Source organism: Electrophorus electricus, chromosome 20 (genome assembly GCF_041902795.1).
Source record: "Electrophorus electricus isolate QZ-2024a chromosome 20, ASM4190279v1, whole genome shotgun sequence".
Lineage (NCBI taxonomy): Eukaryota > Metazoa > Chordata > Actinopteri > Gymnotiformes > Gymnotidae > Electrophorus > Electrophorus electricus.
Window position 1 is genome coordinate 2,377,562 of NC_137516.1, and position 26,592 is coordinate 2,404,153.

The window sequence follows — 26,592 nt, forward strand, 5'->3', positions numbered from 1 at the left end:
AATAAAACATGAAACCATACAAAACTACTGTCACACCACCTGTTTTATTTATATATTGCACACACAAAATAGAGTAATAATGCAATAAAATGGTAGGTGGCATTGCACACACGCGCGCACCACAGACACACCCTGAGCAACGACCTCCAGATCCTCATCCACAAACCAACTGGAACCTCCATCCACTAACCAGCATCGTTATTCCAAACCAGTATTATTGCTACAGAATATTTACAAGGGCTTCCACTTTTGTTAACTGTGCATTAATGATGATCTTTTCTGCTGATCTCCAAGTCCAGGAACTAACACTTTGGCTGACAAAAGTCTTCTGCTGTGTTTTAAACATATGGACTACTGCCATCTAGTGGTGGTAGAGACAAATCATATGTCAATTTAAAAAAAAAAGGTTTTTTTGGTTGAAGTTCACAACCTGTCTCATAGTCCAACATCCAGTGCTTTTGATGTTTTAGTCATTGCGTAACTCTGACCTCTGCAGAGATCAGAGCTGCCTTGGAGAACCCTCAGACCAGAAGTACAGAGGGTTCCTTAGCTCTGTTTATGAAGGTGCGCCATCAGAAAATGTCAGCCAGCATAAGTGCTATTCCAAGAGTCTGCATGTCAGACTGCTCTCCTTACGCTCTTCAGGCCCCGCGTCCTTTTCCCCCTGACAGACAGACAGACAGACAGACAGAGATCCATGCCACACACATTTGACACATGTCAAAAAAACGCAAGCATGTTGTTCCTTCCTCACCTTTTTGTTGCTGGGGAGACCATGCACTTCCACAGAACTGTGTACAGAGCCAGTAGGAAGGTTATGAACAAAGCAGCAGCTATTAAACCTGTGGACACACACACACACATACAAACAAACTAATTACTGCCCTTCCTCACACACAACTTCACTACCACTGTTGCGTCATCTCGAGGCTTACAGCTTTCCGAGAGCACAAACAACTAAAGCCCTCAGAGCTCATGCACCTCTGAGAACATAAACTACCAAAGCTCCACTCCACTACCGCAGAGTGGGAGCTACTGCGGACCTAAAATGCACACAGGTGTCAGAGGGTCAGTAGCTTCTCAGACTAAGGCAACAGCAGCAACTGTGCTTTGACACGTCACAACTTCCCCTCATGGAACAGATCCTAGCTGCAGGTGCCGAGGGTGTTTTCCACAGGCCAGGGCCTGACGCGATAAGAAAGTAGGTTGTGTATATCTTGACTGTATAAGAAATAAGGTTTTTGTTTATCTTCTCAATGTGAAACATTTTTGATAGTAGTGTTTCCTTTAAAAGTGCATGACTAACTCACAGCACAACATGCATCATATTAATTGCAATGGGCCTCTAAGATTTAGAAGAACACAAATTAACCGCAGAACAAAATCCAAACCTGATTTTGTGCCAAGCAAAAAAGTGGAGCACACAGATGCAGTCTTAAAGTAGGACATACAGACATACAGTCTAGAAACTGGAGGAGAGAAGAACTGCACAGAGTCAAGCCATCTACCAGTGCCAGACCCTAGAGCTCCATTCCCTCAACTCCCCTCGACTCCCACCCTCTTCACAACTCTCCTCTTCTCCTCCCCTCTCCCATGTACAGATCCCAAGGCGAACTCCCAGCCTAGAAGCCAATCAAAGGTGAAGGTATGTGGATCTTGCCATGGTCGGGACCATCGCCCTCAGTTAGTGCTTCTGCTCAAATGTGTGTGAAGATTTGCTGGAATACACAGCACACAGGAACAGACATGTCTCCAATACAAACCCTCACATTGCAGGTAAATAAAAAACACCTGCTAAACTGGTAAGATTGTCTGGTATGGAATGGGGCTCAATGTTGGGTTGTGGTTTGTTTGTTTTTTTCAGAGCCTTGTTGCTACAACAGTATGGTTCAACTGAATATTCATGGAAGAATAGGCTAGCTTCATACCAGCAACCGTAATAGCTTTTAGTTCCCAAAATAACAAAACCGGATCTCCTATACAATGACTATGCAACTCCCTCAGACAGTGGGTGAGTTAACAGCTTTTAATCAGTGTCAGTATAAGACACAGACAGCTCTCCAGCACATGTAGCCATCTACATTAAAACATTTCACTTGAAAGTTCATAAAATAAATAATTGTGCTCATTTCCTCTGGCACTGCTGGCCTCATGCCAAGTTTAAACAGCTGTTTTAGCATTTCCAGAGAGAAAAGCAGTTTTGTCTAAGTGAAGTAGTGAAGGCACTTGCTTTAGTACTTTCCAGTAACGTGGCTGCAATCATTTCTCAAGTAGTGTGCAGTTTGGCAAAACATGTGCTGTCTTATCTAGCTAACTAACTAGATAGCTAACATAGTAAAAAATCCAGATTAGATAAACATTGTGAATGTAATGTCACATTAAATAATCAAAACAAAATGTGTGATATGAGAGAATAACTGTTTTTATGGACAAAGTTTTTTATTCATTGCACAAATAAATATGGGTCAACATTCTACTTTAAAAACTGTTATTCTTAATGTGTTTGAAATTTACAATAAACACATTTAATTAATTGTTGTGGCTAACTACCGTTTCTTCAGTATCCTGTAATGTAGTTAACAACTTTTGTTTTTTTAAGAGAGTAGCTTGGTTGTAGGTTAGTTACTTTTTATCCCTTGTTTATAGCTTGAAAAGCTACTGTTTGAAAGCGTTTTCCCCCAGCTAATCAGGGCCACTTTAGGGGGTGAAAGTTTAGAATGATTCTGAGACCCTGTGACTGACAAGAGCCCTAAAAAGTGTTAGATTATTAGGGGGTGGGGGCCAGTGTGATATTTTCATGGTAGCACCCTTGTTGCTAATTCTTAGAGCCAACCAGGTGATTAGCTGGGCCAGTGACACCACACGCACACACACGCGCGCACACACACACACACACACACACACACACACACACACACACACACACACACACACACACACAGCTACTGATGTCTGTGGAGTTTGATTATAAAGGAAAACAAAAAACAAACCAAAAAACAAAAAAACACAAACACAGAACTCATACTCTTACCAGAATCGACAGGCAATTAACACACTACGGTGACGTTACAAGCCACAATGTTTAATTCTGATTTTTTTTGTGTTTGTTGCCCAGATTGGATTTTCCCATCTTGATGGTTCCCACTCCTAACGGCAGGTGAGCTGAACCTGTCTATAATGTGAATGCATCTGCTCTCCAAAACAGCATTCATGCGCACACTGATACGTTGTTGCAGCACTCACCACATATGAAAGTGATTCAAAATTCACACAGCCCTGAAAAATCTAATTTGTGCATTTGAAAAAAAACAAAACTGGATTTGATTCACTTCAGGCTGGTAATGTGAACAGGAGACAGCGAGAGAGGAAGAGTCGGGAGAGGAGAAAAAAGGAACAGCGACTTATCAGTCTCATCATCATGCGCACGTGTCAAATAGTCAACAGAGACAGGAAGAAAGATAGAAATGCACCAATCACTGACAGGTAAAGTTCAGCCAGACACATTTGCACATAGAAACACCATCTCTAGTCACTACTGTACAACCGCTACACCACATCACCCATGTATTAGAACATATCACCTACACGTCTAAAAACTACCACTTTCGCAGCACGACACTTAAGGACAAAGATCCTGAAAGAGGTGGGCATGTGGCGAGGTGCATAGTGGGTGATGATTGGCTGGAATGCTGGTGCCAAAAGCCTATGTGAGAGTTTAGCTGGTATAATCCCACCATGTGTAGAGGGGTCTCGGTGAGAGTTTACCTGGTATAATCCCACCATGTGTAGAGGGGTCTCGGTGAGAGTTTACCTGGTATAATCCCACTGCGTTTGTGTAGAGGGGTCTCGGTGAGAGTTTACCTGGTATAATCCCACTGCGTTTGTGTAGAGGGGTCTCGGTGAGAGGTGAAGGAGATGCCACCATTGAACCTGGTGAGAGGAAGATGCCATGGAGTTACAGGAGAGCGATGTGCTCACTCTAATGTCAAAGGTGTGTAGGGTCTGAACAGTTACCATTTCTGAGGGAGGTAAGGGGAAGCCAGACAGGGGCAGGGACCACGACCTGGGAAGCAGAGTGACATCGGAAATCACAGGTCACAGAGAGGAGGGCCGTCACTGATCACAGCATCACCAGGACAAGCAGACTGGGCCATTAAGCAGACAGCAGAGTTACAGTCAGGCCAGTCACAACAGGAGCCCCATGGATTGTTCCTCATAACACAAATGCTTTCATGGGGTGTTTCCTCTTCTGAAGGAAGGGAGGGTCAAAGTCAAATGCACTTTATTCAACACAGATTTCAAGATTACAGTCCCCAAAGTACATTTATTACCACCAAGATCATGTATGTTTATTCTTGTTTTTCCTCAAAGTTGCACGTTTAATGAAATTAAGCAATACAACTATATATACACTGTAGAATTATTTGTCATTTTGGGGGTCACTGCTAATGGTAGAGTTCAGAGGCTGGGCGTGCTGAAGAAAGAGCAGATTGACTGTTTTGGGCCTTTATGGCTGATTTGTGTAAGTAGTCTGGCAGATGGTCTACACCAGTGGACACCAGTCATGAAACTCCTTCCTGCACAGTTCTTACAATAAACCGTTCAACAGTTCTGAGGCGGCACTCATTAGCTGTAACACCTAGAGAAGCTAACGTGAGAACTGCAAGGGGAAAATAAAGCCCTCGCGTGGGAGAGCACGCACCGGCACACTTGTTTGATCATGATAAAGTATGTAATTACTGTGGGTTTCCAAAACATGCTCGAGGACAGGAAATTGGAGAAAAAGCAAAACGGTGAAGGTTGCGCAATCTTGGTCTGAGACACATGAACTTGAACGTCGCTCTGCTCTCTCTATACATATAAAACGTAGAAACAACGTGGCCCGACAGTAATTCGTGTAAAACAGTACTAAACAGTATTCTTTCAGCTCATACTCCCCCCCTTAATTTGAAAAGCGCACGACTGATCAGTCCAGTCCACACAAGCACAGGCGCGACCCGCCCGAGGAACAACCCCTGGGGTTGAAATGTCTCGGCTTTTACCTGCGACTCGTTGCCCTCCCCCAGCTCGAGGACCGTGCCGTTTCGCACCTCCGGCCACATGCTCGCGCGTGACGTTGCGCCCGGTTTACCGCCCCGTGATCATCTGCGGGGCCCCTTTCAAAGCTGTGAGGCTTCCGCTGGCGGCACACATGCCCTACCTTTAATAACCAGGAACGAAGCGGCCAGGAGGTGCGTAAACTACTGGGAGTGTGCATAGGACACCGCACTGTGCTGGGCGTGACTAGTGCGCAGTTACCAAACACTGCAAATGAGGTGGGTTGGGGATGTCTGGCTAAGGGCCAGAACCATTTGACAACGGAATGAAATACGGAGACATCAGATAAAATCTCTTTAATCAGTTTTCGGTTGCAAGTTGTATCGTTTGTAAACAGTTATGACCAACACGCCAACTGAGCGTTACAACAAAACTGGAACAAAGATGGTTGCAGGAGGGTGTGCACTTAACACCATTAACCCATCACTTAGGAAAAAGGGAACTGAAAACAAGGGGAAAAACAACACATACATTTCAGTAACCCGGATCACTCTCCTGCATGGTCAAACAATGTCAGTAACCCTTTAGCAGCACTGTAAACAGAAGCTACGGTTTACTTACACTAGTGTAAACAAAAACATTCCTCTCCGCAAGCAGGCAAAGGGACAAAAAGACAAACAACCCAAGGCAAAAGAGGAGGAGAACAAAACCAAGAGCAAATGAAACTGAAAACAATAAAGATTCGATTTTTTAAACTATACACATCTAATGTCTCGATTTCTCCCACTAGGCACAAATTGATTGTACATTAACCAATCATCTAGCCCCCCCCCCACACAAACACAAACACACACACAATGAAACTGCTTACTCCCACCCATATAGCAGCTTTTCAGGAACTTCCTGCGAATTTTCTGCTTGTAATTTTCTGATTATTTGATGTACACATCAAATAATCTGCACTGCTGCCAGTGTCATCCACATTCAAAAATAACATTAAACGTTTCCAGATCTCAGAGGAGCATGCTTCTCTTAGCGCTCCAAAAGAGGCTTCCCAAAACGGACTCTGTGCAATGCCAGTGAGTGCAAATGGACCTATGCAAACTTACAGATTTTCTGGCTTTACCAGAGTGAAAGAAATCATTTCTAACACTGATTAAAGACACAAAACAAACAAACCTGACTATAGAAATGCATTCATGGATGTGTTGATGCAAAAACATCCTCAGTTGATCTTTGAGACAAATCACATCATCTTGCAGCAACTGTTGTGTTTCCGAGCCTGAAAAGAAGTTCAAGTAACACACATGTTTATACAAGACAAGACTCAACAAAGGCTTCAGATGATAGACAGCAACATCATTACAAGGTGGCAGAAGTCTTAGGTATTCAATGCCTTCTTATATAAAAAACCCCCATAAAACTAACTAAGTTAAATGATAATTGAGTTGAAGCTTTTGTGACATACACCTGTGCATGATCACACCTGCTGTGTTTTAATACGCATAACATGGCCAACAGAAAGCTTATGCTTTTGTACAAGGGTTTGAATGTTTGTCCCAGATCCTCTGACTTACGGTTTTGTAAAAGGTTTTGGATGTTTGTCCCAGATCCTCTGACTTCTGCACCAGGTCATCTAGCTTTTCCCCTCTCTGCAGTAATGAATCCATGGTGTTGTGCTGTTGGGGACAAACAAAACAGTATGCACATGACCCATGCATGACTCTTCAATATGGCATATGTGAACACCACAGTTCAGCCATAGTGAGTCAAGACATCACAACTAATGGAGAGCTGTACTTATCTATTATCTCAAATAGCACTGCACATCTCAGAGCAGATTCCAACTGCCCACACTGTGCTGCAAATCAAAACTGCCTCAAAAATCATGTTCTGCTTTATGAACCTAGCGTCCAAGCAATAAAACATCTCACCAAAATGATCTTTGTCTCATCGACTTCTGCCTGAAGTCTAGTTAGTGCGTCCGCTTCTCTGGGGTTCTGTAAAATTATCAGGTCCAACCGTCTCACAACATTGTGCTTCAGCATTAACTAAAGGGTAATGCATTCCATTTGTGCGTTTGTGTTAACCTGGTATTTGCTGATGTACTCATCGAGCAGAGTGAAGCGGATGCTCTCCGGAGTTCCAGTCGTCCACTCGCGGTCATCCACCTGTCTGGAGAACTCATCCAACACCTTAAAACACATTATGAAAATGAAAAAAAAAACAACCTTTAAACTCACATGCATGCCCCATGCCTGGCCTTAGATCACCTTGACAGCGCAGACACTGACATTAGTATACAGAACTCTTAATGATACACCTTACAGAAATAGACTAGCAAATAACATTAACTGTTACACACCTTGTCGAGGAGAGAGAAACACACTCGCTCTGGGTACTCGCTGTCTGCTATGAGCACAGCACAAAGACCATCGTCACGTATGTGCACATGACACATATAGTCTGATAAAGGGGACACACACACACACACACACACACACACACACACACACACACACACAATGATTCTATGCATTTTAAAAAATGCATCTGCAGTACCACTTGGCACAAAGGAACTTGCACGCTCACCTTTCTCTTTAATTGAGGATCGATTTCCAAACACAGAACGCTCAACTATGAGGCTACCGGTGAATGCCATGAACTCTTGTATGCTGTTTCGCACACACGCATGTGAACACACACACACACACATTCAGGTTAAAGACACAACGAAAAGTTCGCTGTCGGCACAATGGCTGGAAATGCAAGCCTACCTGGATCTTTGAAAATAGCTGAATGAGGACAAGTCATAGGCTGCTGTAAGAAGCCTGGGTTTGGAGTCACCTTTGTACATGATGCTCAGACTAAACAGCTTCATTGTGATAGTACAAACACCTGTGAAATTAAACCTTGTGTTAAAATTGTTTCGTTAAAAACTGAGTAAGCTTAATTTAGGTGGATATTTAGTTGGGTTTTTTTTAAATAAAAAGAGCCGTTTACAGTACTAGCTAGGTTTTCTGGTCTTATTATGCTTAAATTTCCACTGATGTCCCTTAATGTTATTTCCTGTTCTCCTGATGCACATCTTGAAGACAGGTCGTATCCTATCACGTCATCAGCCCTTTTACGGTAGAAGATGCTATCTAGCTACATAACGACCTTCCTTTCTCGAGAAACTGGACTGGAAGAGTTCGTTCAAACAATTGACCCTCACCCGTGTGGAAATAAAACGGCACGGTCGCTTGCAACGGCTAATTATCAACGTCCATAACGAAATGCGACACCTTTTCCCTTTGTACCTGCTCTCACGATAGACGCCCAGCTTACTATGACAACACAGGTAAACAGTGCGCATGTCAAACTCCTCCGGGCAAACTCCTTTACTGCAGTGCGTTCCTCTTCTTCTGGATTCTCTCCAGCTAACAAAAAAGGATCATCGGGTGCAGTCGTCACCCCTCCGATATAATTCAATATGAGTATAATTTAAAGTTGTGAAAAGCAATATATAGCCCTAGGCAGATTCTAACACTCATGGATCATTTATTGATAAATGTAGCGCTCATTTTCGTCATTTTCGATCGACTGATTGACCCTCACCCCACCCTCATGTATTTCAAAGTGTACTGTAGGTTAACTAACTTTATTTACATTATTGAAGCATTTTTACACTAGAATACAGAACATTAAGATTGGCTTTCTGTAGAATGCAAACACTATTTAAAACTGTAATAAATAAAAGTAATAAACAGTTTATAATTATTAGATATGCTGTTACCTGTTGACGGTGACATTGATTTACATGCACTCTAACCTACGTATCAGGATAGTAGGAGTCAGCACAATACATTAAGACAATGTATAAAACACAAAAACAACATCTTCCATGTTGTACCTTTTAAGAGACCATCCTGAATACTTGTCCTTTAAGGAAAATCTCGTGATTGCTAACTTAGACATGTACATGCATATAATTATTAACAACCTTCGCATGAAGAGCATGCAAAAACATGCGAAAGTATACACAGAAGACTGATTTAGGATGGCAAACATGTACAACAGCATGTACAACAGCATGCATCGTATGGTCAAACTAAAAGTGTGTCGCCCACACTTTAAAAGCTCCGCTGTGGAGGCAGGTGTTCACGTTGCGTGCGAAGGTATTCTTAACGGGGTCGCTCCAGGCGGTGTGGCGGTGTAGCCGTGAGCTTGGAGCGCCATCTAGTGGACAGGGCGTCCCATTACACGGTCCATCACGGCGCTATCAAGCGAGCTGCCATCTTGCACGCCACCGCTGAGATGAGCGCGGCTCCTCGGCCGCTCCCTTCTTCTGATTGGATGAAGGTGATGTCACAGTTTGGCGTCAGCTCTCGGACAACTTTGTGAAACCGCTCTTTGAACCTGGAAGGAGAGATCTGGGAATCACTACGGGATCCAGGATTTGTTCATCTATCTGTGTGAATCTGAAATGTTTCAATTCGCACGTGATGTGTACATTTAGGCACCGGATAACACTAATTTTCCTTCCACTGCCATTTCATTCCTCCATCCAACCCTGTCCCCCCCAATTCTCCTCACCGTGGATGGAGCTTGTAGACAGAGCCATCCACGCCCACAGTGATCTTCATCTCCTCCTGACTGCGACGCTCCCTCATGAGGTTGAGGACGCCAGATAGCCCCGCGCCACACAGGTGGGCGGCACGGGTGGACACACTCTCACAGGCCAGACGGACGATGTCACAATCCAGTTCAGAAGGCAGGACGCTCAGGGAACTCAGGATGTTATAGATTTGCTTCCTGTCTCCTGTGTCACTGAAAGAAGATTAAAAAGGCTTTATTGTTTAAGTGCTGTGCACAAGAAGATTTTTCCCTTGATAACCTCAGTACTGCTTAATCTCTTAATCTGCTTAATCTCTTAAATTAAGAGTTTATAGGACTGAAAATCAATGTTGGGTAATATAAAACTATAGCAGTAATCTATAGTAATGTTTGTTAGTTACTTTTGAAAGTTTCTGAACGAATGATTGACGTTCACCGACCTTTCGATCTGGGAGACAAATCGAGTCTCGAAGCTGCCGCGCGTTTTCAGCATGTCTGATGCGTTGCCGTTGAAGAGTAGCCCTTCGTTCACGAGCTTCATCAGCACTAGCCGCACCAGTTCACCCATGTACTTCCCACCAATCATCTTCTCATACCTGAGGTACAGAAGGGAAGAAAGCAGCACGTTAAAGATACCAACAAGTTTCGTGGGTCCACAGATCAAAACAAATTCTTGGCTGACCGATTGTGAAGCATCTCATCAGAAACTATAACGTCTAAAGAAAGACTATGATGGGAATAGTGTAGCTTTAACAGTTCCTTGGTCTAAACGCAATATATCCGTATAGTTTCAGGGAGGTTCTTATTGTTAATAATTCAGTGAGTACGGGATAGAGTGGATATAAAATAATGAATGACTGATGAAGTATAATATGGGAGTTGATGGAGAATTTACTGATAGGGTGGTCTATACTGGTACAGTGAGATACAATGTGTCAACTTGTGTACAAACTGTAAAGTATCAGGTGTTAAATCAACCCTTAAGGAGTTAAATTTACTTCCACACAGTTAACACAGTTAAATCTACTCCTACTCTGTAGGAGTTAATAACACAAGTGATTTTAACTGCACACTGTAAACAACCATTAAGACAGCCACATTACTAATGATGTGCCGAGATGGCCATTAATCTCCTGGCGCACGACGCAGTTCTGACGCGCCAGCAACCCAGATCTATGGCGCTCGCAGAAAAACAACCCGGTCGCCCGGTGACCGCACAAGGGCCCCGGCGCAGCCTCAGGTCCGGCTGTTGGCCAAAACCAGGGAGCAGACATGGGGAGGCATGGGAATTCCACGCTCAGTGCCTTTCAGGAGAAACACGGTGAAAACCAATGAATCATCGGTTCCTGCTGACATAGTCACTTGCATTAGAGACCCAGGTGTTTCAAGGAAATGATGTGTTTGTGTTGTAATACAGAGAAGTGTTGGCAGGCTGGAGTCCAGCACAGATACTCAAACACATCAGCTAAATCTCATTAAGGACATGAAAGCAGAGAAAACCAGAATGGGTGGAGTCCTGCCCTCTATGCCTGGAGTCGGACCCTCCAGATATAAACAGTGGCTCAAATTCCCACAATTCCAAAAATTCCCAAACAGCATGTTAATAATGAGATAAATCAAAATTAAAACACAAAGAACTGAGAAAAAGTTTATGAAACACTCAGCTTTGGCAAAGGGGCAGGAAATGTTGGGTTTATTGGTGAATCATGGCAGGTATTCAGCATGGCTGTATTGAACAGACTTTGCTGTTTTGTTTGAGAGCAACTTACAGTTGTTGTCCAGGGTTCAGTGACAGCTCGTCCACAACGCGATCATATTCCAGACGGAACTCTTCCAGTTCTCCGTTCCCGCCAAAGGCGCCCCACTCCGTGTTCACACACATCCTCCCTTCCTCCCCCTCTACCAGCTCCACAGTGCACATTTCTTCCATATAACATGCATTACAGCCCGTGCCTGATGAAGGGGAGAGAGAGAGAGGGAGAGAGAGAGAGAGAGAGAGAAAGGGAGAGAGAGAGAGAGGGAGAGAGAGAGAGAGAGAGAGAGGGAGAGAGAGAGAGAGGGAGAGAGAGACAGAGAGGGAGAGAGAGAGAGAGAGGGAGAGAGAGAGAGAGGGAGAGAGAGAGAGAGATTCAGTGGTTGTTCTAGACCACTTGATCCCATCTCCGTGGTTTCCCTGTCTCATGTTGTTGTTTCATATTCTCCATTGCAATTCCAGTCCTTGTTTTGGTTATCACTGTTGTCGTTAGTTATCACCTGTTTGCTTGTCAGCCCTCGCTACATGTAATTCTGTACACAGACTGTTTTCTGCTGGGTTCCATATTGTAGCCTTTTCTCCTGTAGCCTTTTCTGCTCTGCTGTTATTGTGTGCTTTTTGTCGATTTGCCATGTATTCCCAGACTCTCCATGTTATCTGAACCTTGACCCTGAACCTTGCTAACAGCTCTGATTATGGATTGGCTCTTACCGTGAGTAACAGGTCAAAACACACTTGCCAGATAGGCTGTGTGAATCCACAGCTGAGGGTAGATCAAATAAGGCCATCACAGATATTTTTCCTATGACCTTTAGATGGTGCCATTGTTCTTTGTCCCACAGATGTCTAAAATAATCTGCTTCAAGACATTTCTTTACAGCAAATTAGACAACGTGGAGGGGCAAGATTATGATGGATTATCCCAATATTTTTATTGGTGTAAAAACAGGGAGGGATTAACACCACCGGCACATTTACACCAGTTGACCCATGACACGTTCATGATTTAATGGCGTCTTGGTATTTTTCTGCTTCAGTCATCAAGATGATCCTGTTGTAGTTTTATGTGTGCGCTATAAAGTATTTAAATGTGTGTGTGTGTGTGGGTGTGTGTGTGTGTGTATTCAATAGTGTTCAAGGGTGGATGATAGATTATCCTCTTACCCACTATCATGCCAACCTCACAGCTATGGTCTTCATAGTAACAGGAAATCATAGTTGCCACTGTATCATTCACCATGGCAACCACATCCATCTCGAAGTCCTACAGAGGGAGGTTTTTTTTCAAATCGTAATTAATTTAGTGGTACAGTGAAGTCATTATCAGTAAAAATCACTTTCACTGTATTTTTGGAGCCAAGTAGATGATAAATGTTAATTACTGACCCCTCTCCTTCTGATGGCATCTCGCAGAAGACCCACAACATTGTTGCCTTCAGCTCCAGATGCCTTGAACCCTTTAGTCCAGTTTAGTAGAATTCCCTATCCGAAACACACAGAGAATGACAAGGTTTAAACCATAGCCATTATTCAGAGTCCAGAGACAAGCAGAGCAGCGCGGGTTAAAGCGCTGCACAAGGAGCAGAAGCTGACCTTATCCAGGTCTTCATGGCGGACTGGAAAAGAGAAGGTGAAGCCCAGAGGGAGTTTCTTGTGCTTCATGCCATGTTTGTCCAGGAAGTCCGATATGCACTCAGCAATGTAGTCAAAAAGCTGCCCGCACAGAGCAGGAAGAAGGACAAAGCAGTCAGGAGCTGAAACCGTGCCACTGCCGTCATGTGACACCTCTTCATTTCGCGCTTACCATCTCAGCCGTGCCAGTCATGGCGTCCTCTGGGATGGAGTACATGTGGTGCTTTGTCTCCACCTTCCAGCCCCTCTCCCCATCCTCCCCAACCTTCACCAGCATCACGCGGAAGTTGGTGCCACCCAGGTCCAAAGCCAGGAAGTCCCCCACTTCTGCACACAGAATACACTCGTAGGGACAGGAAAATGCTGACATACAGTCAGTAAAAGCCAAACAAGCCACAACCATGCAAAAAAAGGTTCAGTCTTATATCCACACTATAGATGTTTTCACTGTGCATTCAGAATGAGGTAAGCCCTAAGAGACGTGAAGAAGAACACGCTTGAAGTATGCGTGGAGTAGTTTTTAATCCTCATTTTAAAGGTTTGAATGTTTCACAGGCATTTCAGTGAGTCTGCTTCTAATTTCTAAATAAATCTGACATTTCCTGATGAACAGACCACACCCTAAAGGAATGAAGTATGGCTCTGGCGAACAGAAGGTAATGTATATAAGCAGAAGAGAGGCAATTCAGGCAGGTTTCTACCAAACTTCGGTTACTGTGTAACTGCAAATGATGTAATGTCAACATTTGAGTCACCCGTTCATGACCCCTGACTGTGTACTGCTCTGATTCCAATGACTACCTTCACTAAACAGTATTACTCGAAATGTACGAGTCACCCACATCCAACACTTTGATTTCCCCAACTGACTATTTTTAATTCAGAGCAACATCCAACATTAAAGAGGCAACATTTTCCAGAAAGAAACATTATTTTATGCTGTAATTAAAATGCATTTTTAAATGATAATATCTAAATAATATCCAGTAGTTGCAAATCAAGGTGACCCAATTTATAGTTTAATCCACTCATGTTAGGCAAAACTTGACTGGCACTAGTTAATATGTTAAATGAGTTTCTGCTGAAGCAACGTGTATATTTAACGTGTGTGGTTATTAGGTGTAGATATTGGCACATGAGTAGCATGGACCGTGGCACTGACCGGATCCTTCAGGGGTGGAGCGGACGTAGGTGGGCAGCATTTTCACACTTGCTCCCTCGTGTGTCTCCACCTGCAGGCCCTTCTTCATTTCCTGCTGCATGCGCCCCATCACCTCCTTCAGCTCCTTCTTGGTTAGCAGAAGCTCTGACAGGATTTGGTCCACCTACATGGAAAGGGGAGGGAGAGAGACATAGAGAGAGAGAGAGAGAGAGAGAGAGAGAGAGAGAGAGAGAGAGAGAGTTGATGTCTTTTGACCACTGGGTTGTCATCTATATATCAAATTAGCACAGGTTACACTGCATGGCAGCTCCCGTCAGCCAGCCGACGCCGGCAGTCTGACGAGGGTCAGGCTTCCTCACCATGAGCGCCTGTTCCAGCATGGACTTGTAAGAGGACGACGTCCTCATCGACTGTTTACGGATGAAGGTGAGACAAGGCATCTTCTCGAGAGCTTCTGAGCAAACGTGTGTGCGTAACTGAGTCAGCGAGTGTGTGTGTGTGTTTGTGTATGTGAGGTTCCAAAAGATGCTCTGCTCTTTTTATGCCTCAGGGACGGATGGGCGGTCCAGGTGTTTAGTGCTCTATGTACACGCAAAACCCTTCCTCCTCCCTCCCTGAACACACACACACACACACACACACATACACACACACACACACTCAAGCTGACCCATAAGCTTGCAAGTCAAGGACAGAAAATGGCTTCTCGCTATATCTTGATCTTAAAAAGAATTTTAAGAAATAGATCTGATTACGGTCACAATGGATTGTGTGTTGTGTACAATTCAGACTTCATGAAAAGTTCAAATAAAACAATATGATTTTGATAAAGGCACAAACTCAGTGAGTTACTACTTATTATACAAGAAAAACTCACTTATACTGCTACACTGGTACTCTAAGTCTGGTTTTATTCTAGTAGTATTCCAGTATCTGATCATATTGTCCTTTCGGCTAGTTTGACCTACTACCTCATTGTAAAACAGGCTTGACAAATGTTCAGGTATTTATCAAAGAAGGGGGTGAAATGGGTTTAGGTTATATTTAGAAATGATTTGCACCAGACTTAGAACACTTTCTAAATTTAGAAGAGTGTTTGCATGGGCAAACGGTTGCACTACAGCCAGTGTTTTAGCTCCGCTGAAGGGTAATGTCCAAACCTTTAAATACGTTCATAGTGAATAGGGGACAATGCGTATGAATTTAGCCATAAATAGGAAATAAATGCTTCCAAACTACAGATAAACTACCGGTAAATTTAGAACAAATTTTAAGTTCGCCTCTGCTTTTTGATCAGCTGTCTGTGGAATACTTGGTGGTGTTGTGTTTGATTAACCCCAATATAATCCAACATAAACAAAATAAGTTTTGAGTTTATATCAAAAATTACTTTGTAGCATGGATTCTTTTTTATGTGCTTAAATCAATGGAACATTAACTAGACCAAATACTGGTTGTGTGTTTTGAGTTAAAGATGTGAATGAAAGCTAATCAATTTTGTCTGCTCCAATAGTTTGTCTGCCACAATAGTAAGAATTGCAGTGAGGTACACAAGGTTTGCAGTGAAACAGAACATTTCGGACCGAAGTCCTTCATATCGTTATTATATAAACATATTTTTATTTTAATCTGCTCTTATTTCAGTTATGAAGCCAATAGATTTAGAGATAATAACCCACCTGGATCTATTTATTTTTTATTTTATATTAGCTGAAATCAGATGTGTAACATGCCACGATCCCAGATGTTCCAATACTGTGTGAATCCACATTGTGAAACTGTGCCTTTTTTTTGGGGGGGGGGAGGGGTTGACTTGCAATATCTTCCACACCAAACTACAAATAGTTTAATTACTTACATCTGATACTCTGAACATTTTTCAATTAATGCTTTTTTCTCAAACTCCAGCTTAATGTGACACAAGGAAGAGAAATGTTGCTTATACCAGTTTTGTGCCGATGCCCGTCGCTGGCTGTGGTGGCATTCCTAATCTGTATGTTTCTGTGGCACAACACACTATGGTTAGAGGTGACAACACTCACAGGAACTCCCTCCTTCCTTCTCTCTATCCTTCTCTACTCTGCTCTTTCCTCATAAGCTCAACCTCTCACTCTGTAGTGAGACTGTTATTAGACTGGCTGATGTTAGTCCTCTGTTAGTCCTCTGAAATTCTGAAGATCAATAGTCTCCTGATAAAGTCTCCTGACTCTGCTGAATTTCTAACCTCAGTCAAGGTCAGGGTCAGAGGCAATCTGAGCTATAATTAGCTCTGTCAAACTGACCACTGAGTCAAATCAACAGAGATGTACAGTACACAGAATGTCAGTCAAATCAAACAAAACCTTAGTGTCATGACCTAAATGTGTCACATCAAAGACCATGTGTGACCACAAACTCCCTGAAACGGCTTATACATGACAGCTCAAATAATCTAAAAATCCTGAAATTATTCAACAAGAAAAAGTTGTTTGCAAGAATGTGCAGGCCTATTTACAGAAGTATTTTTTTCCATAGAACTGCGTATAATAACTTTAGCTGGGCAATGAGTTGGACCATGAAGACTGGATGACCGTGAGATGGAACGTTTTCCACACACATGTTAACTTTTATCTGGGGCCAAAATTCACCACTAAAAACCACCTTTATGAACAAATCTGACACTATCCCTAGATTTTAAAGAAATCATTACAATTTAAACAATGAACATGTTAATTTGTAATAATTTGATAGTTTCTACACTACAATTTGAATACATTTTAGTTTCCGCTAGAGATCACGTTTGTGTTACATTTGGTGCTGCTCACCACACAAAACAAGAATGACTGCATTCAACTGAGACAGAGACATAGTTGAAATGTTAGTGGGACATAGAGACATAGTTGAAATGTTAGTGGGACATAGAGACATAGTTGAAATTAGAATTTTTTGCAAGCTCAAACTCAATGTACAAATATCCAACAGTAAACTAACTTTGCATCAGCTAAGATTACTAACAAATCTGCCCGTAAATGAGTGAAAGCATGTGGTTTATCAGTATTCTGGTCTTATCACACAGGATTCCTGCTCAGCACACCCGATTTAGAACCAGAAGGGTTTCATAATCATGTTTGCAAAGGAAAAAGGGGATTTAGCAAACTGTAATGCAAGGATGTGTGCTCGGGGGAAGGTTTTGTGATCCACTTTATTAGAAACACCCAAGTTGTACCAACATTTATTTTTATAGTTATGACCCACAACAAAAAATCTCCTGATCCTCTCTATTTCCACATCTCTACAAACCCCAGTTCTCATGGACATGGTCTCTGATCCTTATGACACGGTGGCCCTCTTTGGTAGGCAGGCCTCGTATGTTAAATCATTACGCCTCTTTAAAAACCAGGCAGGTTCCAGTTAGTCACTCCTCCCTGTGGTTTACCTCTGAATTTGGTTAGATGAAGACTGAGAAAACTGGGCTCACTGTCCACATAGAAACCAACGCTGAGCGCTTGCACAAGTGAGTTGAATGCCTAAACGCTGCTCTTTTTATGTTATTTCACCTTTATAATGAGGGTGAAAGCAATTGTGAAAAAACATTTATCATTATTAATAAACTAATCAAACCCCAGGTTGCTTCTGTCTTCAGCTCAACTGTAGTAACACTTCTTTAAAAACAAGGACCATAAACTCAGTCAGCAATTCCCCTCTAACACTCTGAAGTCTTTTGTATATTTAACTCCACGACCCTTTAACTGGACCTGCTCCAACAATTGTCAGTCCCTGCACATCAGTCATTTCTCTTCATGAACACATCCCTAATGTCAGATGTTGATACAGTCTTGTTTAAAGCAGCTGCAGTCACATCTGCTCTTATGAAGCCAAACCTCAGCACTTTCATTTTTGATAATTACAGACCAGTCTCCCTTTCTTAGGAAAGGGTAGTTGCTCTGCAATTTTTAGATTTGACTTTTGAACACAGCATTCTCTGTGAATGCTTGTAGTCTGCTCTTCTCTCTATACCCAGCACCAAGACTTCATTTATTGCATTTGCAAATGAATATGGCTTGAGCACTTGAACGCCATGCTCAACATCCAAACAGCAACAGTTCAGCAGTGGCGGGACTTGAACCAGCACCCATCCAGTTAAGGGTCAGTTGCTTTAACCACTGACCTACCACGGCCCACTGACACAGGGGCTCTCCAGGGGTTTAGGTCCTACCTCACTGAAACACAGCACTTTAATAGTATTGGCAACACAGTTGGCAACATCATATCATCCAGCAACATGGGCCTGTCTTTAATTAAACCAACAACAACGAGATTCATGTTGGCACCTGCTCTGCCATCCAGCTCTCTCTGAGTTAAAGAACTGGATGAATGCTAACTTTGATAACTAAGATAAACAGCGTTTAATCTGACGTTCTCTTGGTTGCCCCCAAGTCTCTGGCTGCTAAAATATCTGTTTATCAATGTCCAACCTTCACAAATTGTCAATAATTTTGCTGTGTTGTTTGACCCTTTACTGACTCTTCACACCTCACATGTTCATTAGGAGATGCAGAAACACTCAGCCATGCTAAACCATACTTTCTGTGCCTCTCGGATAATTCCCGTTTCACCGGCCTCCCTATAAAACCCATAAACAGGCTACAAAATTCAGATGCTATGAAATGAAAAAGTACATTATCTGTCCATTGTTTTACATATACAACTATTGCTATTCACCATAACCACTCATTGTGCACTGCATAGTCTAGACCCCCTCCACTTCACATTTCAGCTATTTCATCCAACCCCCCCACCCCATCAGGAGCTCTGTCGCAGGATTAGTACAGAATTAGCACTGGATTAGCTGTTCCTCACTCTTTTTCTGGTGTGGCAGGTCTTTTAGTGCTGTGGCCATTCCTTAGCCCCACACTTAAGTAACTGCTCATCCATCTCTTCATGGAAAACTGAACTTGAAACATTTCTCTTCACCATGCACTACATCATTACCGTGTCATGGATTTGATTTTGAATGGATATAATTGCTAGTTTTGAAAGTGAAAACATGTTTTTATAGAAAATTAATTAAAAATCAAAAACTGAAATCTCTTATTCGCAAATGTATTCAGACCCTTTGCTGTGGCACCCCAAACTGTGATCAGGTGGTTCCTGTTTGCTTTAATTATTCTTAGGATATGTCTAGACCTCTGCTGGGATCCACCTGTTGGAATTTGAACTGGTTGGACATAGTTTCGACAGACACGCACCAGGGTCTATAAGGTCATTGTCAGGGCAAAAACCAAGCCATGAAATCCAAAGAACTTTCTGTGTATCTTCACAATCCAGGCACAGATCAGGGCAAGGATATAAAGCAATATCTAAGACTTTGAATATACCCAGGACCACAGTGGACTCAGTCATTTTGAAAGGGCACAACACTGAACCTTTGTAGAGTTATCCATTTAGCAATGCTGGGTACCCAGCCCTTTGGTGTATCACAGCAGTGACAGTAAAACCTTTACTCAACCAATTATTTCATTTGAAGATGTGACCTTTGATAAAACAAACCGATTCAGAGTTGAAACACATTTAATGCACTGGGCTCCTATCCAAAGCGACACGCATATTTAGCAGAACCTGTGCATCCCTCACCTTGGGTTTGGTGGCACCAAGCTCTACACACATCTGTAAACATGACGTGATGTCTCTTCCAGCAAAAATACAGCTACCGCACTGATCATAAAGTTGCTTCTTGGACCATAAACCATGTGACAGGGAGTCAGCGCTGTAGATTACCATAGTCTTGACAAAACCCCTCCCTCATGAATTGTGCAGTGAGGTCTGAATGTCTGATGTCTGTACAATATCACCCTAGAATCCACCATCATTGTCAGGTTTGCTGACGACACCGTCGTCATGGGTCTGATCTCGGACATTGACGAGAGGGCCTACCTGGAGGAGATTAAACACCTGGAAAACTGGTGCCAGGAAAATAATCTCCTCCCAAACATCAGTAAGACAAAGGAGCTGATCGTGGATTGCAGCAAGAAGCAGGAGCGGCACTACCAACCTGTGAGGATCAGAGTGGAGAGAGTAGATAGTTTCAGGTACCTTGGTGTTCACATCTCGCAGGACCTGTCCTGGTCCCGCCATACCAACTCCCTGGCAAAGAAGGCTCATCAGCGTCTTTACCACCTCAGATGCCTAAGAGACTTCAGACTGCCCTCCAAGGTACTGCGGAACTTCTACACCTGCACTATCGAGAGCATCCTCATGGGGAACATCACAGTCTGGTTTGGGAATAACACCAAGCAGGACAGACAAGCACTCCAAAGGGTAGTGCATTCAGCAGAGCGCATCACTCACACGGAACTTCCTGACCTGCAGACCATCCACTACAAGCGGTGCCAGACCAAGGCCAGGAGGATTGTGAAGGACCCCACCCATCCCAACAATAGGCTCTTCTCTCTGTTGAGGTCAGGGAGGCGCTTTCGCTCCCCGAAGACCAAGACAGAGAGACTGAAGAGGAGCTTCTTCCCACAGGCCATTCGGGCCCTGAATCAGGGAAACTGATAAACTGTGGGGACCACCACCACCATGTAACATAACTGTATAACTGTATATATATATATATATATATATATATATATATATATATATATATATATATATATATATATATATATATATATATATATATATATATATTCAATTACCTTGTAACACAACAACTGTAAATATGTTATTCTACAAAATGGATCTGTACATTCTGTACATTGTGTACATATATACACAACCATATACATTGTACATTGTGTATATAAACATAATATACATATATTGTACATACATTGTTAATATATTTTGTACATACATAGAATATATATATTTCTCTTTGCATATATATTTTTGTACATATATAGAATATATATTTCTCTATGCACCCCTGTTTTCTTTTCCTCAGTTTGGACAGAGCACTCTCCACCATTTCACTGCGAGTTATACTGGGTATGACTATGTATGTGACAAATAAACCAAACTTGAAACTTGAAACTAGAAGGGAGAAGGGTCAAAATCCAACTGGTTGAGCTCAAGAAGATGTCACTTAATCCTCCCTTATCTCAAACAATGAGTTCATGATAAGTCAATAGAGCTTAAATTCTGCATGAAATTTGAAATCGTTCCCCTTACCCCATTGGGAGAGCTACTGTCATATTATAATTCACTGCACAATTGACTTTAACATAGCCACAAGTGCCTATAGTGTTACTATTGAGAATAATCTACTGTTGTCTATACATACAGCTTGTGTTGGAACTACATGTATTGTTAATAACAATAGACTATTGGAGACACTACTGTCCAAGGCGATGACAGCGACATGTATGGCTTTTTAAAGAAATGAGTAGTAAGCTATATGTAACTGCTGCACTGAGAATGAGCCACCCAAGAATAATATCCAGACAGCAGTGATCTTGGCTGACTTGATGTGTTTGATATGTCAGTGGTGTGCATTCAGTGTCTTATTGACCAAATACTGTAACCAGTGGACAAACTTTAATCTGCTGAGCTCTGATAGGAATGTGATTTCTGAGGTAAATTCCTGAGGAACCATGCTTTCTATGTACAAAACACTGAATGTCAGTTATCTACTTAAAGGCCCTTAGCAATGGAATAATTCTGGAATTATCCATAATGATTTTTCAGACACCCCATCAAAGACTGTCTGATAACCCTGAGCAGTATGATAAAGCTCTTTGTGTGTTGTAGGTGTCAGTAACAAAGTCAGTCTGATTACAGAAGACTGGCCCTGAGTCAAAAGTGTGTAAAAGCATAATTTTTAGAATGAGCCTAGAACTTTACCTCCTGAATGACATCAGAGAGGAGGACCAGATTTTTTGGAGGGAGGGCGTTTAAGGGTTATGGATGACTAAATATGGCATTCTTCAGTCCCCAAACAACTACTTCAAATAAGGTATATAAATATTATGAGTCCAGCTAATATATATCAGTCTGTTATTTTTGTGGGCTAAATTAAATAATACTTTTTTTTAAAGAGAGCTTGTTTAACAAACATTTCAGTTAAGAGGGGTGGCATAATTAAGCAGACACATGTACAGTAAGTTTGTAACTGCAATCGCCTTTTCCAGATAAATGTAACCCTATTGATCACGATGAAAAATGAGTTTACCTTGGTCATGATGTAAGGGTCCATTGTGCATCTCCTGCCAGTCATGAGAACAACTGCCCCCAGGGCAATTCACACCAGCTTCGGATTTTCCTTAGGATTTATTTCACTGTTCTAGGTGTTGCCTCATAAGTTATGACTGCTTATATTTTAAGGTTCACTTGACTGCTTATTTGACTTCAGCTGTGGTTTGAAGACACATGCACGTAGCGCACAGTCTAGCGCCAAGAAAAGTAGATGTCATATCCATCCATCTAAACTGCCCAACGTCAGAGACCTCGCTTACTTCATCTTACTCCCGTGCAGAATATGTTACTCGTTATTGCACTGGCTATCCATGTGTAAAATCCAATTTGTGCACAAATTTAATTACTCACGTTCCACAGAATTTTAAGGCTGTATTTTTCTACCCTTTTGTTCTAATCATACATCTTCAACGCAAACAGTTGGTCCTCTTAAAGGTTGTCCATTAAATAAAATAAACATTTGTAGGAAAGAAGTTGTTACCATCTGGAATAGTATTTATTGTATTCCTTTTAATTACCCATCGCGTGGTGTAGCACTGTGCTTGGTATTCCGTTGTTGGACTTCTCCAACGGAAGCGTGTTAGTGTTTCATTCATAACTTTCTGTCATGGTAACTATGGCAACCCAAAGTACCCAATGGTAACAATGGCAACCCAAAGTAACCTTTCTTCCAGTTTCGTCGAAGGCTTCTCACACCTGTTCCCCGCGCGCGTACCGCGCACAGGTGCTTAGCGTCATGGCAACCCCGTCTCCCTGGACGTTTGTGCACTTGATATGGAAAACACTTAGCTTGCTCTGATGTAAGTGCCCAGCTAGAATTGTTAAATGGGGCAAAATTACCAAGGAAAACAGTAAAGGAGTGTGACTCTTGTTTGTTAAGAATGAATGACATCCTCTAGACCTATCATGGACTGTTTCTAAAGTAGGAATGCTCCATAAAAGTGGATATAACTGCATGGAGGTTAAATAAACCTCTATGTGTATATATATATATATATATATATATATATATATATATATATATATGTATATATATATATATATATATATATATATATATATATATATATATATATATATATATATATATATATATATTCAAACTACATTAAACTTACATGACCAACTACAAATGCAACTGCCATTAAGACACGCCTGGTATTAAACACCTTACTTAAGCACAAACTGGATCTAGAAATAATAATAAGCCAATCAATGCTCCACCAAACTGTCATAAGATCTCATGGAAATAAAAAAGGTATCTGAAATGCAAGTATGAGGTTTCCTTCTAACACACCTTGTAACACTCTTACTGCAACAAAAATGGTGTTGGATTCCGGGGGACCCGTGTCTGGAGCTGCTGCTGCATGCTGGATAACTGGATAGGTCTGTTTAAAAAGCCTTATTCTATAAACGTTTCCATTTCATACTATATGTCACACCTCCTGAAGACAGACGGCACGTGACTGTAAACCCTGACTACATTTCCTTGTTTGTCCAGCCTCTCTTTCTTCTGTTTTCATTACTTTCATTCTCTTTCAAAACAAAGAGAGAGAGAGAAACAGGATATTTTGGACAGCGATCCTTCATCAGCAGGCAAAGTGCTTCATATATATCTTCCCCCTTTCCTATCTGCCTCATAGGAATCTGGCTGCTTAGCTGCTTATCAGAATTCCTGTTAGAGGGTGTCCCTGTGCTCCCTTGTAGGGCACTGGAAGAGCTGCAGCATGCTTTTTAAGGAACCCAGCGATAAGATGTACCGTGTTTAAAGCCCTAATCAGCAGTAGCACTGACCCGGACACGCACAGACCCGCACACCCACGCCATCGCACGCCACCACACACCACCACACACCACCGTAGGCAAGCAGCAGACATGGTGAGTAGGCGCAGTTTTTATTTTTTGCTTGTGTTCAGTGTCTGACCGTTTGTTTGAAATTCAAGCTATGAGATTTCAGTTGCAGGTTTTGATAAAATATGTCCCTTAACTTGGGCTATTGCTGATGAATACCTAAGTAACAGTAAGCCATGTGTACCTGAGAATAGCATGAAGGGGACCGATGAAAATGAGAACAGAGTGTAGAGAACATAACAAGAAACTATTTAAAATCTTAAAAGCTTAAGATACAAAAACCAAATAAAGTTTCACCAGAATGAGAAATAAATCAACATGAAACTTTGCTGAGAGGCCTTAAAGGAAATAATCCTCCTTTTTCAATAACAACGATTAAAAATGCTTATACAAAACAGTCCATGAAGAAATTCAAAGTATGACTTCAATTTTCTATAGAGATGATGAGAATTGTACTTGAATTTCAGCCAAAGGAAACCACATACAGAAAAAAAATACAGTTGAAATTGTTTGTTTTGCATGTCTTGTAACAGGCCAGTAAGAAAGCAGCTGCTAAGAGGAAGAATGTCCACAGAGGCTCATCTAACGTCTTCTCCATGTTTGAACAGTCACAGATTCAGGAGTTCAAAGAGGTGAAGAACATTAACTGCCAGTGCAGATAGACCAAACCATTCACTACAAACCTTATATGTCGTTTATCCTCTCCAGGCTTTTGGCTGTATTGATCAGGACCGAGATGGTGTCATCAAGAAGTCTGACTTGAAGGAAACATATGCACAATTAGGTATGATTACATAATCAGTAGTGCTTTTAGGCTATGATTCAATAACTGAATTCTACACAAAAATAAATCCTTCTTTGGCAAAGTTAAAACCTTGTGCTGAACGATCATCCAAATTCACTGATTGATTCCTCTTTCGGCACTTGTTTTGTGCTTCACAGTATTTCAGTGTTGGATGGTAACCAGAGTGTGTGTGTGTGTGTGTGTGTGTTCGTGCTTACAGGCAAACTGAATGTGAGTGACGAGGAACTGGAGACCATGTTGGCTGAAGGAAAAGGCCCAATCAACTTCACAGTTTTCCTCACCCTCTTTGGAGAAAAGCTTAATGGTATAAAAACAAACAAACAAACACACAAAACAACAAACGGTTGTTTTGGACCTTGGTGCAAAGCTTCAGCACTTAATTGTGCTGTAGGCTGCCCAGCCGATCTGTGTTTAATGCCTCAGAGCTTTAGCTAGCTGAGAAGCTGATCACTCTCAATCCAACAGTGACACTGTCGGACCGTAACACCTGATAAGCTGATCAGCTCACGACCACTATCATGTCACTACCAAGTCTGTGTGACTGCTTTGTTCAGAGGTCAGAAGCTGGCAGAAGGGGTCTTGATTAGTTAAACATCTCTCCCCAGGGACAGACCCAGAGGAGACCATCCTTGCTGCATTCAAACCTTTTGACCCAAATGGCACTGGTTTTGTCAATAAGGATGAGTAAGAACACGAAACACTAAAATTTTTCTATCTCTGAGGCATCATTTTAGAGTCATCTTGGTATCATTTTGGTGTCATCTTGTTCCCACTCAGATTCCGAAGGCTCCTAATGACCCAGGCGGACAAGTTTACCGCAGAAGAGGTTAGTGGTTGATGTCCAGTTTCTCATTCATAACTTGTTCAGGTTTGCAAGAAAATACACACTTAGTTGCCACTCTATTAAGTACACCTTACTTGCAAGTGTTATTCTCATAACAAAAGGCTGCTATACCTTTACAGTGATATATAAAATGTGTGTGTGTGTGTGTGTGTGTGTGTGTGTGTGTGTGTGTGTGTGTGTGTGTGTGTGTGTGTGTGTGTGTGTGTGTGCGCGCGCGTGCATGCGTGTTAGTACTAGTAAAAATTGTAGAGGTAGTCAATTCCTGACCAAACTGTCCTCCTGGGGTATATCCTGAATCATCCTGAGTCCTTTCAGTGATATTTCAGAACATAACCAGTCAGTAGGCAAAGTGCAGAATCTGGTGGCTTGTTTCATGTAACCATTCAGAGTTTTGTCTTTCTTTGGCTTTTGGAATTGCTAGGTGGAGCAGGCCTTCGCAGTGGCTCCCATAGATGTGACTGGAAATATCGACTACAAATCACTGTGTTACATTATAACACATGGAGATGAGAAAGAGGAATCATGAAATGATAATAAAAAACTCAAATGAAATGTACCACTTCAAAGCTGTCTCCTGTTCTTACATTTATTACTTTAATTAAAATGGAGCTTTTACAAATAAGCAAGTGAATTCAGAGTGTTGTGTAGGTGTGTATTTCAATGACAATCAACACAGTTAAAGAGTTTAGCAAATTAAGTTTTCATTTTATTTCTGCATTCAAAGTTTATTGACC

At 42.0% G+C, this 26,592-nt stretch overlaps 3 protein-coding genes across 9 annotated transcripts; 1 reads left to right on the top strand and 2 right to left on the bottom strand.

Moving 5' to 3' along the window:
* Nucleotides 1–25: 25 nt before the first annotated feature.
* Nucleotides 26–8,377, bottom strand: LOC113588680 (synaptobrevin homolog YKT6-like). 4 transcript variants are annotated; one of them, XM_081703619.1, is made up of 13 exons: nucleotides 8,255–8,377; nucleotides 7,815–7,935; nucleotides 7,630–7,712; nucleotides 7,403–7,503; nucleotides 7,128–7,232; nucleotides 6,972–7,037; nucleotides 6,615–6,716; nucleotides 6,217–6,319; nucleotides 5,043–5,539; nucleotides 4,015–4,063; nucleotides 3,862–3,930; nucleotides 755–842; nucleotides 26–664 (listed from the first exon to the last, which is right to left on the bottom strand). In XM_081703619.1, the coding sequence occupies exons 2-8, from the start codon at nucleotides 7,916–7,918 to the stop codon at nucleotides 6,284–6,286; spliced, it is 597 nt and encodes a 198-aa protein (XP_081559745.1). In that variant the 5' UTR covers nucleotides 7,919–7,935; nucleotides 8,255–8,377; the 3' UTR covers nucleotides 26–664; nucleotides 755–842; nucleotides 3,862–3,930; nucleotides 4,015–4,063; nucleotides 5,043–5,539; nucleotides 6,217–6,283. The 4 variants fall into 4 exon arrangements, with proteins under 4 accessions (XP_081559745.1, XP_081559747.1, XP_026883763.2 ...); XM_081703621.1 differs by having other exon boundaries at nucleotides 5,659–6,319; XM_027027962.3 differs by having other exon boundaries at nucleotides 5,043–6,319.
* A 287-nt stretch (nucleotides 8,378–8,664) lies between these two features.
* On the bottom strand, nucleotides 8,665–23,785 carry gck (glucokinase (hexokinase 4)). Of its 3 annotated transcripts, XM_035536366.2 has the most exons (11): nucleotides 22,336–22,990; nucleotides 14,543–14,797; nucleotides 14,184–14,346; nucleotides 13,194–13,348; nucleotides 12,983–13,102; nucleotides 12,776–12,871; nucleotides 12,554–12,653; nucleotides 11,406–11,589; nucleotides 10,077–10,232; nucleotides 9,616–9,849; nucleotides 8,665–9,438 (listed from the first exon to the last, which is right to left on the bottom strand). In XM_035536366.2, exons 2-11 carry the CDS (start codon nucleotides 14,621–14,623, stop codon nucleotides 9,291–9,293), a joined length of 1,437 nt encoding a protein of 478 aa, XP_035392259.1. In that variant the 5' UTR covers nucleotides 14,624–14,797; nucleotides 22,336–22,990; the 3' UTR covers nucleotides 8,665–9,290. The 3 variants fall into 3 exon arrangements, with proteins under 3 accessions (XP_035392259.1, XP_035392260.1, XP_081559482.1); XM_035536367.2 differs by lacking the exons at nucleotides 14,543–14,797; nucleotides 22,336–22,990 and adding an exon at nucleotides 23,656–23,785; XM_081703356.1 differs by lacking the exon at nucleotides 14,543–14,797 and having other exon boundaries at nucleotides 22,336–22,982.
* Nucleotides 14,589–26,424, top strand: myl7 (myosin, light chain 7, regulatory). 2 transcript variants are annotated; one of them, XM_027027959.3, is made up of 8 exons: nucleotides 14,589–14,609; nucleotides 24,066–24,236; nucleotides 24,743–24,841; nucleotides 24,918–24,993; nucleotides 25,214–25,318; nucleotides 25,620–25,698; nucleotides 25,792–25,840; nucleotides 26,280–26,424. In XM_027027959.3, exons 1-8 carry the CDS (start codon nucleotides 14,604–14,606, stop codon nucleotides 26,382–26,384), a joined length of 690 nt encoding a protein of 229 aa, XP_026883760.3. In that variant the 5' UTR covers nucleotides 14,589–14,603; the 3' UTR covers nucleotides 26,385–26,424. The 2 variants fall into 2 exon arrangements, with proteins under 2 accessions (XP_026883760.3, XP_081559484.1); XM_081703358.1 differs by lacking the exon at nucleotides 24,743–24,841.
* The last annotated feature ends 168 nt before the right edge of the window (nucleotides 26,425–26,592 follow it).

Bases quoted from the DNA above. Each gene is read 5' to 3' on its own strand.
- LOC113588680 (XM_081703619.1), bottom strand. From the start codon at position 7,918: ATGAAGCTGTTTAGTCTGAGCATCATGTACAAAGGTGACTCCAAACCC. The intron at 7,504-7,629 runs GTGAGCGTGCAA...CCCCTTTATCAG, and splicing joins ATCCTCAATTAAAGAGAAAG to ACTATATGTGTCATGTGCAC. The intron at 6,320-6,614 runs GTAAGTCAGAGG...ACTTCTTTTCAG, and splicing joins CCAAAACCTTTTACAAAACC to GCTCGGAAACACAACAGTTG.
- myl7 (XM_027027959.3), top strand. The intron at 24,994-25,213 runs GTATGATTACAT...TCGTGCTTACAG, and splicing joins GGAAACATATGCACAATTAG to GCAAACTGAATGTGAGTGAC. The intron at 25,699-25,791 runs GTAAGAACACGA...GTTCCCACTCAG, and splicing joins GGTTTTGTCAATAAGGATGA to ATTCCGAAGGCTCCTAATGA.
- gck (XM_035536366.2), bottom strand. From the start codon at position 14,623: ATGCCTTGTCTCACCTTCATCCGTAAACAGTCGATGAGGACGTCGTCC. The intron at 12,654-12,775 runs GTCAGTAATTAA...CTCCCTCTGTAG, and splicing joins ATGCCATCAGAAGGAGAGGG to GACTTCGAGATGGATGTGGT. The intron at 9,439-9,615 runs GTGAGGAGAATT...CTCTCCTTCCAG, and splicing joins GTCTACAAGCTCCATCCACG to GTTCAAAGAGCGGTTTCACA.